The sequence below is a fragment of the Eucyclogobius newberryi genome, unplaced genomic scaffold, assembly GCF_026437365.1.
Source record: "Eucyclogobius newberryi isolate DKJ021-1_F unplaced genomic scaffold, fEucNew1.0.hap1 SCAF_21, whole genome shotgun sequence".
In the NCBI taxonomy this organism is placed as follows: Eukaryota; Metazoa; Chordata; class Actinopteri; order Gobiiformes; family Gobiidae; genus Eucyclogobius; species Eucyclogobius newberryi.
In genome coordinates, this window is record NW_027315846.1 from 19,786,791 (window position 1) to 19,805,539 (window position 18,749).

General features: G+C 41.1%; 1 protein-coding gene across 2 annotated transcripts; it reads left to right on the forward strand.

The window, feature by feature from the left end:
* Positions 1-7,420: 7,420 nt before the first annotated feature.
* Positions 7,421-18,439, forward strand: grhl1 (grainyhead-like transcription factor 1). 2 transcript variants are annotated; one of them, XM_072457671.1, is made up of 16 exons: positions 7,421-7,585; positions 9,594-9,783; positions 10,097-10,170; positions 10,376-10,509; positions 10,620-10,852; positions 11,248-11,330; positions 11,621-11,774; positions 11,857-11,968; positions 12,159-12,253; positions 13,314-13,557; positions 13,621-13,748; positions 16,084-16,112; positions 16,444-16,532; positions 17,738-17,823; positions 17,928-17,992; positions 18,139-18,439. In XM_072457671.1, the coding sequence occupies exons 1-16, from the start codon at positions 7,566-7,568 to the stop codon at positions 18,251-18,253; spliced, it is 1,851 nt and encodes a 616-aa protein (XP_072313772.1). In that variant the 5' UTR covers positions 7,421-7,565; the 3' UTR covers positions 18,254-18,439. The 2 variants fall into 2 exon arrangements, with proteins under 2 accessions (XP_072313772.1, XP_072313771.1); XM_072457670.1 differs by having other exon boundaries at positions 16,447-16,532.
* Positions 18,440-18,749: the final 310 nt, after the last annotated feature.

The following is an 18,749-nucleotide window of genomic DNA, read 5'->3' on the forward strand; positions in this document are numbered from 1 at the left end:
AAGTGGTGCACAGGCAACGCTAATGCACTTATAAGATATGTATTTATTTGATGTAGAAAATAATGGTTGATTTCAAACAGCTCTAGCAATGACACACTTTCAGAGGTGGCACTGTGAGTCAATAGATTTTTTTTGTGGTGGTTTTATGTAAAATCATAACACCTTGAATGTTATTCAGCAGAAAAACAGTGCCAAAAAGTGCTAAAGCAAATGAGCAAGTTAGCTTCAGCTTTGTGGGGCCTATTCACAATGCAAAGTCAGAAATGGCTGAGAATGGGCTCATTTTGAAGAGGAAAAGTACTTATCCAGCATAGTTTGTCATAAATTGTTTTTATTTTACCATTATATTTACCTTTTAGGAGTTTTTTGGAATCAGAAAGGACTTGAGTAAAGATACGTTTGTAGAATTGTTATTTCTTGTTTTTTTGGGACAACACTAGACTGACCAACCCATTACTGGACACCCATAACCTAAAGGCAAGAAGAAAAAAAATTGTATTGCTTTTTTGTGCTCTTTTTAATCTTTTTATTACCCTATAATGCTCTTTTTGGGTACACTGTGGCATAAAGTGAATGCAATACTCGTTTCCAACCATAGCATGTTTCATTTGCTTAAAAAAACATTCAAAAAGATTGAATGGGACAGAACCTTTAAGGGCCTAAACAAGTCAGATGGCACTTTTTTCAAATATTGGATTTATCACACCTACAAGTATCACACAGAGATCTGATTCTGGTTACCAAGGCCCACAAACCCACACTGTCAACTTACATTGTATCCGTAAAGTATTCACACTTTAGCTTTTCCACCTTTTGTTAATGTTACACCCTTTTTCCAAAATTGATTAAATTCATTATTTGCCTCAAAATGAGACAAACAATACCCCATAATGACAACGTGAAAGAAGGTTGTTTGAATTCTTTGCAAATGTATATATCTTAAAACACACAATACACACATTTAAGTAAGTATTCACGGCCTTTGCTCAATACTTTGTTGAGGCATCTTTGGCACTATTTACAGCCTCAAGTCTTTTTGAGTAAGGCTACAAGCTTATTACACAATTTTTTGAGCAGTTGAGGAGTATCTTCAGGTCATCATCGGCAGTGTCTGCACTAGTACCTCTTCCCGAGTGAAGTGGAAGAAGTAGAGACACAGGTGAACTAAAATATTCAATATTGTTGATAGGAAAAGTAGTCAGAAGCAGAGGATAGTGCTCAATACTTCCCCAGAATAGTTGCTCCTAGGACAGTGTAGCTTGGAAACTGTAGGTTTTTATTTCTGTTCTTTACTGGCCTGACCATAAGTGATTTCAAAGAGAAATGTTTTAAGCCTGGTCTTAAATGAAGAGACAGGGAGCTGATTCCATAACACAGGAGCTTGGTAGCTAAACGCTCTACCTGCTACTGTGCTTAACTGTGCCTACTCCTACTCTCCAAGTCCATTTTTGAGAGCCAAGAGCTCTGTTTGGATGATATGGTTCTATAGCATCTTTGAGGTAGGATGGGGCCATGTCATTTATGGCTTTGTAAGTCTGGAGGAGGGAGGAAGTGAAGAGACTCGAGCACCGGCGTAATGTGCTCTCCCTCTAGTTCATGCACTGTTAACTGTGGGACCTGGGCATTTGTGGTCCCAGGAGCCAGATGTGGCTCTCAGCCTGTATTAATCCGGCCCGCGCAAGTTTTCAGTTTCTGTCTTAGCTATGTAACATTGTGTCCTTAACATGAAATGAATGAAATAATAGATTCAGTGGCCTGTTTTCTGGGGTTTAAAAAAAAAAGATTTCTGCCCCATAAGCTTTATTATAAAGACAGTGTGAAATGGGGGACGAAAGAGAAGGGAGGACATGCAGGAAATTGTTGGGATTCAAACTCATGACACTTTGTTACACCAATGATCGCGTCTAGCCCTCAGCCACTTCCCAGGATTCGAATATGGCTGTTGGAGGAAAAATAACTGCACACACCTGTTATATGGACAGGTGTGTGTTTTCACTGGAGTACTCCAATCCAGCTGTAGAAACATCTCACAGACGATCAGTGAAAAAAGAAATGTACCTCTGCTCAATTTCGAGATTGTTAACACTTACGTTTTTATTTTTAATACATTTGCAAAGAATTCAAACAACCTTATTTCACATTATCTTTATGGAGTAAGAGTGTGGGAAAAAGTGTTTTTGGGGACAGGGACACTGCAATCATACAGTACATACAAAACAAAGCTTGTAGCCGATGTGATGCATACAAATTTCCAACTCAATGAGTGCATGCCCAGGAACTACAAGGGGAATTTGAATCTTTGCTATAGCTGGCATTGGGCATCCCTTTTTGGTCAATGTAACATTGTACACTGGCATGTACAAAGAAGATGACATACCATGATGTCCTCACAATGTCTGAGTCTGAAGTGACCCAAGTCCTGGTCTCATGAGCTATATACTATAGTAGAATGTGTTCACGTGACATGAAGCCATTCAAATTAAATGCTAGATTAAAATTGAGGTGGAGGGCAGGTCAGAATTCTATGGTAAAGTTGCTGATTAACTGTTGCAGATTTGTTGACCTTGTTTTTTGTTAATTCTATAATTGCTGAACCTAACCATATGAAACAAAGACTGGCACAAAGTTGAAAGTCGACTTGTCAGAATAAATCAACACAAGTGAAACTATTTGTTCACAATAGCCTCAGGAAATGGTGCCACCCCTGAAGATGGGATTGTTGTCAGTTGAAAGGACTCGAGTTTAAGATTGCATTGATGTTTATTATTAAGTTTTAGATTTTTGTAATTTTAACCTGTCGGTGTAATCCCTCATTCATCCAGACGTGTTCCATTGTAGAAAAAGCTTCAGTTGTAGTCAGCTGGACACAGTCAGAAAAATTAGACGTTTCGACTCTCATCCATTATTGACAATGACTCTTGGATGAGAGTCGAAAGGTCAGAGTCCAGATGACTACAAACTGAAGCTTTTTCTACAATAATTTTAACCTGTTTATTTTGACATTATCAGATCCTACATTAGGATTTGTTCATCCTATCCAAACGGGACAAGAACACTGTGATTTTACACTACTCACAGATATAGAAGGAACAAAACTTTCTATTAAGAATCATGTTGATCTCTATTTATAATTATACCAAGCATTATATAATTATCACTATTATTCTCAACTATTGAGACACCATGAAATATTAGTGCAATATATATTTTTCGCTTGCATTTTTTCTACAAATTCCTAAATGTGACTTTTATTATATTATGATATTGCTGGTATTAAAATGGTATGTTTAGATTCGTATGACATTAAAATATCTGATAATTTGCAAACAATGGATCCAGACATTACTAAGTGTGACGATGCTGTGTGTCTGTGTGTTCATAAGCAGTTCACATGGTCTCAGCTCTCTCTCAGCTTCTAGTTCCTCCTAAAGACACCTTTCAGGTTTGACCACAGTTCTGTTCTGGGAGGATTCCTTTGAGCTCCTCTGTGGGCGAAAGGAAGAGCTGCACCCAAAACACAAACTGACAGAAAAAGTATAATGTCTTATTGTGCTCACGACTGCTTAGAAGTGTAGCCAGAAGGTGAGCAAAAATAATGATAATCTAGAACAACAAAAACTACAGTGCCTTGAGACAGTGAGTTCATTTCTTGAATAAATTTGACATTTATGTTTGAATATTAGCGTTTCAAGACAAATTACAAAGCTACCAAAATGTCCCATGCCATTTATAACATTCTAAACCAGCCGACAAAGGAATGATTGTTTGATTGCATCTGCTCAGAGGTGTAGGCTGTGATTTGTGCTCTTGTGTTGACTTCAAATCCGTCCAAAGATGCTAAACCTGATGGGCGAGAGTAGGTGAAGGAAGTGGTGGCAGAACTGGTTTTCCATCCCTCACAAACTGCTCACTGAATGCCCAGACGCCCAGACATTAAAGCCAAGAAATCTGCAGGGCCTTTTCTGCTTCAGCTTCATGTATCTTTTCTGGTAGAGGAGCTGCCCGGTGTTCAAGCATTTTATCGTCCTCAGTGATGCTGAAGTGTAAAGTCTGGAACTGGAAGAAGCCGATGTAATTAGTTCATCTCCAGCGATGTCACGTGGCATTGCTGACTTAAGAATCTCAGCACCTGTGTCTCCAAGTTGAAATCTCAGTTACTGGTTTTGACTCTATGACACTGTGAAATTTTGGCACAAATTCAAAAGGTTGTCGCTCAAGGAGCAAACGCTCAGCTCGTTACAACCTTATATCCATTTCCAAGCCTTAATTACAAAACAACCCAATGATCAACTATTTAAACACAGATCACAGTAACCGTAACACTCTCTTTGCCTGTACAAACTGCATATTGACCGAACACGCAGGAGTCATATGACGATATTTTGTTGTCCAACTTTAAAGACGTCTGTAGTGAAAATATGAAACAGCTCTGATATGCTAAAAAGTATTTATATAGATATGAAAATAAGCTGCTTTTGTGACATAAATTATCTGCGTAATATTTTATAATTTTTTTCAGAAAAAACCTCACTCAACAGACACATCCTGGGTCCTATCGGTCTCTACCTCCCTCAAAACACATCTTAAGTGCTAAAGCATTCTCCAGGCCGTGTTTTGATGATTATTAAGTTCATAAATCTGATGATTGATGATTTTTATTCACAAAGTTAGATTATTCAAACCGTCTGAACTGTTTTGTGACTTAAGTGAATAGTTTTGAAAAGTGTGCAAAGGATTTGCCAAATTTATGAAAAATGTCCCAATGTGATTGAAAAAAAACTGCATTATCGTAGGTTTTGGAGAAACATATGACTATTAGATCTCATGTATCCTCTTGTGTAGCAGAAAGAGAATACTGAAAAATAATATTTGATAATAAGAGATGCAGTACTTTGATTACCAAGTGGGTGAATTAATTTCCTAGACTTCTTTCTCTTTCTTTGGTAGGTTGATGTTTGTTTGTGCATTAGCCGTGTACGTTTGACAGATTTTCCATGTTGTTGAAATGCAGTGTGTTCTGCTCAACTACATTCCTTCAACAACCCATTTGTTCAATGTGGCTCTGAAAATAGAATCCTTTATGTTTTTAGAATTGTAGGATGTAAAAGTGGATGTAAAAGTGTTTAAACAATTCACAGCATGCACGGAAATGAGAGATAATGTGTTGTGAGAGCTCGCATGAGATACAGGTGTGCCAGGCCCTCACTGTCTCTAACTGTTTTTACTGTCATCACTGAGAGGCTTGTGATAAACATCTCTGAGGCTCAGCAAAACGCTTTCACTCTGTGCCCCCCTCCACAGCGGCAGGTACAAGACAAACAGACACTCACCAGGAACAGCCCACAATGTCAATACCAATATGTGAACATCATCCCAAAGTCCTGCTCTCTTCTAATGTCAAGAGAAACAATGCTTCTTTATGTTTTAGTCATTCAGATGTAGGTTTACATGCTCGAAAAAGGACTTAAAGTCTAAAAGATACATGTGTTTTATACAGTCTTATCTTCACAGTGTTTATCTAATAACAGATCCCAACATCTCAGCTCCGTAAGGCCCAGTCAATGCTCCCCCCGAGATAAGTGCCAACATGTCCCACAATGTCAAAGTGGGGCTGGATTTGCATCTGATTTCCATCCCTGTGGGATTCCCGGGGTGAAAGGATAACGGTCTTTCTATCACAATCCGAGATGGAGGATCCAAACTGTCGGATCATCAAAAATAACAAGAGTTTTGGCAAAGAAGATCACTCTTCTGACAACAGTGAAAATCTATAACAACGCAGTTCAAATTCGTCCAACAAAACAGCCAGTCCTGATCGACCATTCCTGCTTTGGGTTGTAGTTTAAAAACATCACTCATACCAATATATTTACATTTTGTATTTGTCATATTTGTAGTCATTTGTTTAGCTTAGAGCAAGAATCAAGAAATATAGATTATATCTAACTTGTTTGATGCAATAATTATGTAATAATGTCAGGGGGAAAGTTTTGCCAAGAATCCTTTTACAGTTTGTAGATTAAAAATGTGTCCTTTGATCCACTGAGAGCTGTGTCATGTCAGCATCCAGCACACACCCTCTGTCCCATGTAGCCGCAGAGCCAACACTGAGCAGGATCCAGAGCTCCGGGGGAGGAGCAGGGGTTTCTGTCCTGCCTGTGATGGGGGCAGGGAGGGGTATGTACTTTGAATATGGCTGATAGCATCTCTTAAGCCTCTTCTCTGAACAAAGCTGTTTGTTGTTTCTGTTTTCATGCCATGCATCTGTGTTATTGGATTTGTTATACATTTGAGACCACACGGAAGATTAAAAATACGACAAGAAATCTATGATAGGCCTACATGTGTGGAACCTGGCCATTAAAATGCACTGACCACTTTATTGGCAAGATTCTCATTTCCTTCTATAATGACTGTACAAAGCGCATTTTGAAAACAAGTAATTTACAGTTGACCACAGGGGCTGATTGCTGTCCCCACAGGTCTTCTGATCACTCTGGAACATCATTTACCTGCTCTTCACCTGCAGCAGCTTTATGGATGTACACCAGATAAAGGAGGAAGTGCATCACCACTGCAAACCCCCAGCATCTGTAAAACACAAACTTTAAAATATTAAATCTGAAATTAATACGCTGAAAGCAACAAGAGTGAATCTGGTTATAAATTGCCTACTTGCAAAGTAGCTGGGCAAGACACTATCCCCACATTGTCCTTTGTTACAGAATAAATGTGGCTGGATGAAACATAATGGGCTGACTGTAGCAACCAATACCAATTAAGTTTTCCACTTCTGTTCATCAGAAGTGCACACTTAACAGGGGTTTTGGACTACAAAAATTAAAAGAACATTTTTTTAATTGAAGCCTATTTTGTATAATGATTTATAATTTTATTCACAGGCCTTATGTACAAACATGCTGTTTTATCAAATAGGCCTAAAGTAAAAAATATATAGCACAAAAAACAATTGGCTAAGTGGACTTGCCTCGTAAAGCAGTGAAAGCCAGCGGTTTCTCTCTCACTTGTGTCTCACTCTGCTCTCACCATAGCTCACTTCTGCAACATGGCCCATGGTCATAATGAACAAGAGTCCCCTGGATCATCAAGGACTAATATGTCATGTTTAAACTGACTTTACGCGGCCTAATTTCAATATAGGCCATAAACACTTATGAAGAACTACCTAATGTGTAGTTTGTTTACATTGTTTGTATCAGGCCTAATACACGGGATCCACTGACGTAATCGCCGCGGTTTCTCCGGACTTCACCTGTCCTGGTCCCCCGCAGCTCAGGTTGGACAGCTCCTGTCCAATCACAGAGCGCAGAGGCAAAATGTTGCATTAAGCCCCGCCCCTCAGTTCACCTGTAATCCAATCCACGGGCCTGTCACAGGTAAAACCGGCCTTAATTTCTCAGAGTTGCCCCAAAAAGCGAGAAAAGCTGACAAAACGGGTTCTCGTGTTGTTTGTTGCCGCAGCCCTCATCCACTGCGTTAAAGTGAGCCAAAGAAGACGGATCGGATTTTCAGTACCAACTAGAAAGTCCAGTTCGACCGAGGAGATGTCACAGGAGCATGACAAGTAAGTCGTCCCGATTCTGGCGCAAACAGCCCATCCGCTCCGACCCAGTCACTCTGGGCATTTCTTTGCATTTTAAGGATTTTAGGCTACATTTATTCAACTGTCCTTGACCTTCTGCTGTCCTGCTGAATTCTGTACAATGTTTGTTCACTGCATTTGAGTCCAGCAGCTTTTGCCTTTTTTGATCTTTATAGGCTGATTGAGAAAATAGGTGTTTATCTCAGGTATTAATTAATTTCAACTTTGCGTCCCACTCAAATGCTTGTTTTGAACGCAGCTTAAATGGGATGCAAATATTTAGGCCATGACCACTGGAGATTCTTTTATTTATTTATTTACTTACTTTCTATGCAATTTGCAAATTAATGGCCTGCATTATAGGACTCCAAATAAATGTATTGTACGAGTGTGCGATGCCTAGGCCTAATGTATGACTTAAAGAGTTGCTCATGTGAAGAGAGCAGCACCAGGTTTTGTGTCGTTCGGCCCGCGCAGCTTTTGGCCTCTGAGCCTTGTCGTGACTGTTTATTATGGGTTTATTTAAACGGAGAGTGACTCCCCAACGGGAAAGTGGTGTGTTCGGCCGCGGTTGTTTTTCCCACGCACGCAGCGCCTCAGCGCGTTCACCTGTCATGTCGGAGCCTGCACAGGTGTATCTCCACCTGTCGTGTGTGTGTGTGTGTGTGTGTGTGTGTCAGAGAGAGCGTCCCGTGATCGTGCAGGGCGGTGTGTGTTTGGTTTAGCTGTAAGCCTCAACAGTTCTGTGGTTTTGTGCTAATCATGTTTGTTTAAAGAAAGACGCCTCTGACTTCAGGGGAGTGCAGGCAGCGGGTCTTAGTCCAGACCCGTACGTGGGGTTAAAGTGGGTAAAAATGTCGTGAACAGATTTTGATTTTGAGGGCATATGACAGGACTTTTGAGGGGAATGTAACTGTACACCTGTTAGGCGTTGGCTCACTGCTCATACACACAATGTAAAAAGCACAGGGTGCTTTTCACTTAGGATCCAACATCCACTAAACCTATTTATCCCATCCCAATATTACGCTCACAGAATGTTGTTAAAATTGGCTATTGTAGTGGCCTCACTTTGGAGTCATTTTGGACTCACTTACATGCACCATTGTGAGCGTTTGGATAGCACATGCCCTCTTTAAATACAAAAAACTGTGTTTTAATCCCATTATGACTATTAACTGGTGTATGTGAATGGAGTCTGTAATAAACCTGTGAGTCTTTGTTCAAAATAAAGCCCACTGCCCACATGAATGGTTCTTATCAGGTTGCAATTTGTCAGTGGCACAATTACATCTAGGGTTACTAATCATCACTTCAGTGGCACTGTGGAGTTTAAAGCTTTATTTGTTGTAGATACTAAACTTGGAAACTGAGCCTGTCCGTTTACACTTAACATTGAGATTTCCATAGAGCATGAGCTGTGACAGTGGCATGTGGGCTTCACAGAACAATCACAACCTTCACACAATTCCTACCAAAGACAGTTGATGTCTCTGTTTTGACATTGCAGAAGAAAAAGCCCCATCTGCTCTGAATGTGAATTTGACTGAGGCTGTAATAGACACTATAAGATTATTATTACGAAGCAAGAGTATTTTTAAACAAGTTCTTTCACATTAGTGGCACCGCCTCAACATAGTGCAGGAATGTGGCAGGGCCACCTCCGTCACCTTCGCTCAGCTCCGGGCCAATCAGACACCACTGAGATCGGCTCCGAGCCAATCAGATGCTGTGTAGAGAGGGCAGAGTTGTCACACTGGACAGGGCTGTGGAGCATCTTTTCATACCATGGCTCAGATTTGTTACACAATCACTGAAAATCTTGTACAACTGGTCCAACCAATCCACCATTTCCTCTGTCAATCTGCTCTGTACAGGTGGATGGTTCTAATGACATCAGTGAATCTATAAAAATCTAGCATCATTGTTCTATTATGATGATTTCCTGGATTAAAACCATGTTATAGCTTAATGCTGTGGTGTGTTACAGTAAGCGAGCTGTGCTGGTGCTCCAGAATGAGACGGGCTATGGAGCGCAGCGCCGGCCCTTCACAAACGAAGATGAAGCGTGGAAGTCGTTTCTGGAGAACCCACTCACTGCTGCCACCAAAGCCATGATGAGCATCAATGGAGATGAGGACAGTGCTGCTGCTCTCGGACTGCTCTACGACTACTACAAGGTCTGCCCCTCTCACTCACTCTTTATCCTTTATGCCTGTTATCCTTAATGTCATCTTTGCTAAAGGGACCAATAGTCAAATGTCCCCCAAAAAGGGCCCAACGTCTGTAGCCTGTAGTGGACATTGGAGACCAAAGGGATGTGATATGTCACGCCTCACACACACTTAGCAGCAGCAGCCACAACTGCCCCGGGGCAGACTGATAGCAACATGGCCATTTTGCGTATCTGGACTGTCTGATCATCACATATGACGCAGTGTGACTGTGGAGCTGTAGGATGATGTGGTCTAAGTGTCTGTTTACCTCTCACAGGTGCCCAGGGAGAAGAGGACAATAGCTCAGGGCAAACCTGACACAATGCTCTCAGATGTGGATCACAACAAAAGGTACAAACACAGACTTATAACACACATGGCCCTCTGAACATGAGCACAAATACATTCTAAGTTGGTAGGAACAAGAGTCTTAATACCTACAACGGTAATAATTTGGTTGTAGCACATTTGTAACTTGACCAGAACCTTTATTTACAGATAGTTCTGTTTCAATTGTTGAGTATGATTGTGAATAATGCGGCATGTTTGTTTGCAGGCAGCAAATTCAGACAGCACATTCCATAGGCTCTCTTCAGGAGCCTGGGATGGAGAACCGTATCCAGGTCCTCAAAGGGCCTTTCAACCTACTCCACCTAAACCCGGACAAACGGAACCAGTTCCCTTCTCCAGGTGAGACCAGACCAGACTAATCGTAGAGTGTATCGTTTACTCCAAACAACACGGCGCCACATGAAAACCTCTCTGTGGGTATATTTTGTGAAATGTTGTCTTGTTTTCAGACACCACCGTGACAGTATCCATTGCTGCTGTGCCAAACTTTGCTCCCATCAAGACAGAAGTGCCCACTCACAGCTTCTCTGTCACGGTGCCAAACAACTGCAATGAAGAGGCCCATGTGGGAGTGTATGACCGACAGCTCTCCCACAACACGGTCCAGTTTAGCCCCAACACCCAGGCCCGCACACCCCCTGACTCCACCTTCTCCGAGAGCTTCAAGGACGCTTCCCAGGAGGTACGTTTCTCTCTCACATCCTGGGAACAATAGAACTTTTCACCCGATCCATGCAGCCAGTGGTGGGCTCAGCCTTCCCTGGTTTTATTTGAACATGCCAAAATAGTGGCCAGTGTGTTATTATGCCATTGTCTCACCCACACAATAAAGTGCTGTACTTTACTCTCACAATAGCCAAAGCCCTCTCTCTCGTCTTTTCTCTGTTTGACCTGGAGGGAAATTACCTTAGAAAACAGTAACACAACAAAAGGGCTGGTTCAGGAGGTGGACCATAAAGAGAACTGTCATAAAGAAAAAAGAATAATCAAATATATAATATATATATACATCACAGAAAAACATAAAATATTGTTACACATAAAGGCTACAAGGCATAGTCTGTTTTTTGTTTGCAGGTATTTTCCTTCCCAGGGGAACTCCACCTGCGGATGGCTTCCATGACACCCGAAGACTACGCTCATTTTGAAAACGTGCAGGGGTAAATCCAAGCGCACAGCTCCGCTCTCCAGCACCCACACCACCCACTCTTTACACAGGCCAGCTCACGGTTCTACCAGAGCACATCTCAGCGCATTATATTCAGCCATGTATTTATTATATGTTAGCTACAACTGAGCTATAACTGACCTCTGTTCATAACTCAAGAACACATCCACTGCTCAGTTATGTGTGTAGCCGTGATCACAGATTCACTGAAAAACATTTACATTTACACACACTTGGGTTATTAGTGACTCTGTGTTCATTTTTGCATTACTTTTTACTCAGGAATAATTTCGAGTACACATTGGAAGCTTCCAAGTCTCTTCGACAGAAAACAGGGGATGGGACAATGACATACCTGAACAAGGGCCAGTTCTACCCCATCACTCTGAGGGAGGGGGACAGCAAAGGACTGCAGCAACCCATCACCAAAGTGCGGGTGAGTGTGAAACAGAGGAGGGGCAGAAGCAGACGCGCTGGACCTCTGAAGGGAGACTCATGATATATGGTCGGTGTTGCAGAGCGTAGTTATGGTCGTGTTTGGAGAGGAGAAGTGCAGAGAAGACCAGCTGAAGCACTGGAAGTATTGGCACTCCAGACAGCACACAGCCAAACAGAGGTGTCTTGACATTGGTAAGAAAGTTGTGTATTATGACGTTTCAATGCGGGTCATAGCCAGGCTTTGTAGTTCAACATCTCCATCTTTCTTCTTATTCAAATTGCTAGAGATAAAATGTGATGACTTCATTTCTAATATTGTTTTAGTTTAGGTACACTGATACTACCCAAAGCCTCTTACCATTTCAAATCTTGTGTTTTTCAGCTGACTACAAGGAGAGCTTCAATACCATCGCAAACATTGAGGAGATTTCATACAATGCTATTTCGTTTACCTGGGATACCAATGAGGAAGCTAAGGTGGGTAAAGGGGGTAAAGATGAGCTGCTTTGCATATGTGTTGCAGCTTAACTACTCAGCCACATGACACTATTTGAACTTTTCAAACATCATGAGGGAACAATAAATCCTGGTTTGAGGGGAGTGCTGACAAAGCAGTTTATTGTGATCTGCAGTAGCAGGGTGATGTCACGTCTGTGTGCTGGGAAAGGGTGTCTGGACTGGTCCAACCAGCCCGTCTTCACTGCTGTGGAGTCCAATGCAATGAGGAGATGTTTTTGTGCTGGAATGAGGAAACTCACAGGGGCGGGAACAGGACGGTCAATGGTCTTGTTTAACAAGTTTGATGTAGAAAAGCACACTGTGTCAAGTGATGACAGTTAGAGACACACAATAGAGAACCAGGATATACTGTCATCGGTCATGGGTGGCTCTGACTCGCTCACAGATGTGGATACTTATCACTCTGTTATTACTTAAAACGTTGAAGGTGTTAAATGACAACCCCTTCTCCCCTGCACATAGCCTGGTGTATTGACTAAGGGCAGAACTGTTTACCTGCTCCTAGGCTGTTTGTTCAAATGTCTCTGATGAGCTGTTTCTAACTGTCCTGACGCCTGGAGGCTTCCTGCGTGCGCGCGCGTGCGTGCGCGCGCGTACGCACGTGTGTGCACGCGTGTCTGTGTGCGCGCGTGTTTGTGTGACTGTGTGTAGTACACACAGGCTGCGTATGTAATGTAATGTTTTAGTCTGGCCAGCAGAGGGAGGCATGTGACTGTCAGGACTACCGGACAAAGCAAGTTCTTACTCTGACAGTACTGTAAAAAGTAAAAATGTAAGAGTTACATAAATATGGTTTGCTATTTAGAATTTAAACTTTAAACTAACTAAACAGTAACTAAAGTATTGTATGTTGCAAGTACATTTCCAACAAGAGGCAAAAATAGCAACATACATACACACACAAATATGGAGGGTGACTAATAAAATGAATACGATGAAGTTAGTCATTAGTCTACAACAGTTTTAAACACTGTGTTCTCCCAGTGCATCCTGTTCTAACCTCCTGCTCTGGTTGCAGATCTTTATCTCAGTCAACTGCCTGAGCACAGACTTCTCGTCTCAGAAGGGGGTGAAGGGCCTCCCTCTGAACATCCAGATCGACACCTACAGCTACAACAACCGCAGCAACAAGCCCATCCATCGCGCCTTCTGCCAGATCAAGGTGTTCTGTGACAAGGGCGCTGAGAGAAAGATCCGCGATGAGGAGCGAAAGCAGTCCAGGCGAAAAGGCAAGATCCCTGAGCTGAACCCTAACTTGTCCTGTGAGTGCTCCTCTATTCTGCCCTAAATGTCACAGGCACAAACTCATTTTTCTCTATGTACAGTTGTTGATGTCAAAGTGCCCATCATCCAGAAGCGCAATGATGTGACTATCTTCAAAATGATGGGTGATCTGGAGACACAGCCAGTGCTCTTCATCCCAGACATCCACTTCAGCACCTACCAGCGCCATGTGAGTGAAAACCCACTCTGTTCTATAGGCTGGTTGACAGGTTAACATGGTTTCATTCTTTTTCTCCGATGGGATAGTATCTGCTATAAAAGTAAATCATGCAGTCAAGGGGCCGTTGACAAATACAGAATCAGAATAAGATCAATGAACAGAATTCACAAATATAGGAACTTGTCTTGGTGATTCAGCGCAACATAAAACAATGACCAATGAATAAGTCAAAAAAGAAACAATTGAAATCTGCTATGGGACACAATAATAATAAGCTATAAGATAAAAATAAAAAATAGGCTTACAGGAAGTGGGATTGAGTTGAGGAAAGGAAATTCCATCCAAAATGAAGGCACAATTACGACCAATTAACTTTTTTTTCTTCTGATAGTGTCTAGAATCTAGATACAAGGGTCACCAACCTGGGCGCCCTTTGGGCCTCTCTCAGTCACCCGCGTGTTCTAAATTTAAAACAGCTTAGACAAAGTGTTCTCGTTTCATCAATAACGCTGCTAAACCTGTTTAAATGAGAGTTGGACATGTAGAGATGGCAACAAACGGCTGAGGAGGAGCCGTCAGCGCAGGACAGGACCACTATTAGACCAGGTCTAACCCAGAACTAAACCAGGTCTAACTCTAAAGGTCTCAAGTTAAATGACTCACACAGGACCAAATCCAATCCAAACATGCTTTAAACAGGTCTAACCCAAACCAGGACTCACACAGAACAGAACCAGGTCCAAACAGAGCCACGGGAGGAGAAACCGTTGGAATGGTTAAATCCACAAATTAATTAATCAATTTGTGGATTTAACCTTAACTAACTCATGAGTAAGTGTAATTTACTCATGAGATAGTGCAAGATCTAATGCAAAGTTATCTGATTGTATGATTTTATGAAAACTGTTGTTTTGTTACTCACTCACTGGTTTAAAACGTGAATTAAGATTGGCTTTCAAAAAGACAAATACATGATAAATACACATAAATGCCCCACATACACTCATATCAAATATTCACTCACAGTTGAATAGTTTTATCATTTGATTATGAATGTAATTATAGCCCCAGTGAGGCTAATTGAACAGGTAGCCCTGGACCAAGTCTGTGCCCTTCCTGTGCCCCTAAAAAGGTTGGTGACCCCCGATAGAGATTCATTAAACAAAATGTAGGTGTTGACATATATTTGAATGTAACAAGTAGAGATGTTACAATTTCTAATTTTTCTGTAACAATTATTGTCAGAATATACATTGCGATTTAAGGATTAGTCGCAACATCACGACCAAAACAACAATACAATTCTAAATTTTATTTCCTTCTTGTTTTCTTAACACATTATCGCTTCTCAACATGTGACCTGCTTCATGAAATCAAACTTTCTAAATGATCAATTTGACATAAACAGCAAGATAAAAAAAAGCATTTACATTTAGATGAGGGTGAGCAGATAGGACTTAATTTTGCCTTGAAAATGGTCACATTTCCTTTTAATTTAACTAAAAAAACCTCTTTACAATTTTATTGTGACATCCCTATTGTCAATTAATAAGTACTGTGTCAAATAGATGAGTTTGGACCTTGTTTACGGTGTGGTTAGTAACACTTTTGTCACATTTTCTGCCCAAAAAGGAAACTTCACCCAAATGATGAAACTAGAAATTACTACGACATGGATTTTTTTGTTTTCCGAGCAAAATCTTGAACATAATTGTTTTAATTATGTTTTAGAAATTGCTAGTCTAACCTGTAATCTCATATGCACAATAAAAGGGCCTTCTTTCTGTGCCCCACTAAATACACATCCAATAATAGTCAGGTCTGTTTGCCCCCTGCTGGCTGAGAAGCGCACAGCCACATTTCTTATCTATGTGAAAGGTCTGTGCACGCGGAGCCCATGCAGCAGAAGCACTGTATTTTTAGAGCGGCTGTAAAGGTGAACCTGACTGGACTGGGGGCGCTGGAGATAAGGCCGGGTCATTGCTCTCAGCAGATTTCTATTAACAGCAGCCATTCAAATCAATAATGTTCGCAGAGTGAAAGGTTCCAAACAAACAGTAAAGTTCCTGATGTTCAAACATTTTATTCATTCGGTGAAATGGTTTTGTTGTGGCCTATAAACAAATACGTAAAGTGTTTTGCTGCACTTTGACTTGTGTTTAGGACAGTTAGGACCTGCCTGTGGACTTCACCTTAAGCCCAGTTTACTCATTCTACAACCAACGTCCAAAGCGCCTCACACACTCTTGCTCTGACTGAGTGTCTCTCTCCATCAGTTTTGAGAAAATTAAATGACCATGAAATGTATGAAAAGCCAATGTCCATTTTCTTGTTTGTTTTGCAGCCATTCGTATCAGAAGAAGGAGAAGACAGGTGAGTGCAAAGGAAACAACATCCAGCAACATTCCTGTCCAAGATATATGAGGACATAGTCTTCTAGGAACTAAAGGCACAGTGCACTCCCTGGCCTCGTGTGTGTGGGCCAAGTGTTTATTACACCGTGAAGGCCAAAGTCTGTAACTCACTCAATTCATAGAGAACTGCAAAAAATTGGTTAAGATTAGATTAAATAACGTTGGTTCAGGTTCAACTCAGTCCCCGAAAAATGATGAATATAAGTCAACATAACATCCCCCATAAACCCATCATGTGCACATGGTTGTGTGTGTTTGTGTCTCTAATATGTGATGTTTGTGTCTAAAAGCAGCTCGGGCATGAAGCGATTACCCTTCAACGAGGACGAGTTTGCTTCGCCTCCCAACAAAATGGGTCGACTGGACGAACCAAAGAAAGGTATGTGTGTAGCTCTCACATGCTGATCAAGGAAAGTCCATCCCCCGCCCGAGAGCCATGTGATCAGAAGCTCTTTCAAAACACTCACACGTGCCCAGCGCCCCAACAAACATTTCCACTAAAGGTCCCTTTGCCTAATTTACACTGACCCTGCACACAGTTGCACCTGCTTTACTCTTTCATGAGATAAAACCACCATTTCTGACATAAAATTCACCTACGACCAAGGACTGGACTAACGGTTTAATGGACATTCGCAATATAGAAAAAAATATTTTCGGATTTAAAGGTTGAATGGACAATTTTTATGGCCCAAATCTGAGTCTTATTTCCTCCGTGGCAGGACTAATCGGCAGTCCACGCCACGTATCAATCATAAAACCTGCAGCTGCGGGTTCCACGTGTCTAAGAGCATTGATCTATCATAATATAGTCCCCTCAGTGTACGGGACAAAATGAAGACGGAGAAAGACAGTTCGAGCTGACTCAGAAGAGACGGAAATCTACGGGAGACGAGAGATGCGATGTGATCCGTCGAGCTGACAAACAAACGCACGTGTGTGTTGTATCAGTCCGCACGTGGGAGTGCGCATGCGCACTTCCGCCTGAGTTCTCAAATCGCCGAAAAATCGTCCATTTCGCCTTTAACCTGAAAAGAGACACATTTGACAGACTTTGGATAAAATGGGACTCCTTCTTTGGGTTTCCTATGCCATAATTCTCTCTTCTTTCTCTTTTTGTGATTTGTTGGATGTCTACTTTTTTTTATTTATATCAGATCTCTTGTTTCCCGTTCAGTGTTTTTGATTCATATGAAAAAAACAACAACACAATTTCAGTTCAATGCAGTCGCAAACATCAATGTAAGATAATACATTAATCCATGTTTTTATGACAATCTATAATGATGTAGATGCAATGTCATATATTCAATACACACAATATTGCAACTTTGTTACAATCGACACTCTTTATCCCTCAGGATCTCAATAAAAGACCCAGGGTTAAACTAGGCTTTGGGAACCTATTTTTCACTTTTAAATTGAACAAAGCCTTGTGTCTTATTTTGAAGATACTGTTGTAGTATTTCAAATAGAGCAGTATCAATTAGAATAATTCATCTCGTTTATCGTGTACTACAGCATCAGCGCATGATGATGACGCAGGGATGTGACAGACTTGCTTTTCTTGTCTTTCCCCCACAGTGCTGCTGTATGTGCGCAAAGAGACAGAGGAGGTGTTTGATGCCGTCATGTTGAAGAATCCCACTCTCAAAGGACTTATGGAAGCGGTGAGTTTCTCAGTTGACATGTAAATGGTGCACCACACTTTTGTGTTTGAAGTAATAAACCATAATGATGTGCTGAATCAAACTAACTTTGCTGTGTTTTTCAGGTCTCAGAGAAGTATGATTTGCCTTTGGACAAACTGGGAAAAGTGTACAAGAAGTGTAAGAAAGGGTAAGTAGTAGTATATATAGTATAATATTATTCTCAATCATTCTGTTGGGTGTAAGAGCTTATTGTTCACGATTGCATGGCTACCGGTATAATTAAGAATTATAATGTCAAATGATGGTGGAAAAGCTGACTCTTTATGTGTGTAGAATCCTGGTGCACATGGACGACAACATCATCCGACACTACTCCAACGAGGACACCTTCCAGATGTCCATAGAAGACAACGGTGGCCAGTATAAACTCACTCTCACAGAGATATGAGCCTCGTACCAAAAGTGGCATCACTAACAAAATCTTAGGACCTGGAGTCTGCAGGAGGTTTACACGTTCCACAAATTGTCTTTTGTGTCAAACATAGAAACCTGAAAAAGCCATTTATCATTTAGCTCTTAAAACAGACACGCTGTGTTTTACATGATTTGCCAGATCAACCTTATTCCGCCCCACTTCTGTCTGTGTAAATATCACTTCAGAGCATCTGAGGTTTCCATAGCACTGACTCCATTGTAAACGCCAAGCCCTCAGGGGCCACGCAGTGTATACAATCAACAGTATTTGGTGTTGATCATGTTCAACAGCAGAAATAGGTCATGTTGTAAATAACTTTTTAACAAAAGGATACATTTTTAATGATCAATTATAAAAGACTGTAAGTATTAAATGATGGCATTTTATTGCTGTCCCTGTAGACAGTATAGGAGAAATATTGAGGCGCGTCTGTTATTTTTATTGTTTTTATTTTTTAAAGTGAGATTTG

Coding starts and splice junctions, on each gene's coding strand:
- grhl1 (XM_072457671.1), top strand. CDS start 7,566: ATGTCACAGGAGCATGACAA. Junction 10,853..11,247: donor TCAAGGACGCTTCCCAGGAG/GTACGTTTCTCT, acceptor TTTTGTTTGCAG/GTATTTTCCTTCCCAGGGGA. Junction 13,749..16,083: donor TCAGCACCTACCAGCGCCAT/GTGAGTGAAAAC, acceptor TTTGTTTTGCAG/CCATTCGTATCAGAAGAAGG.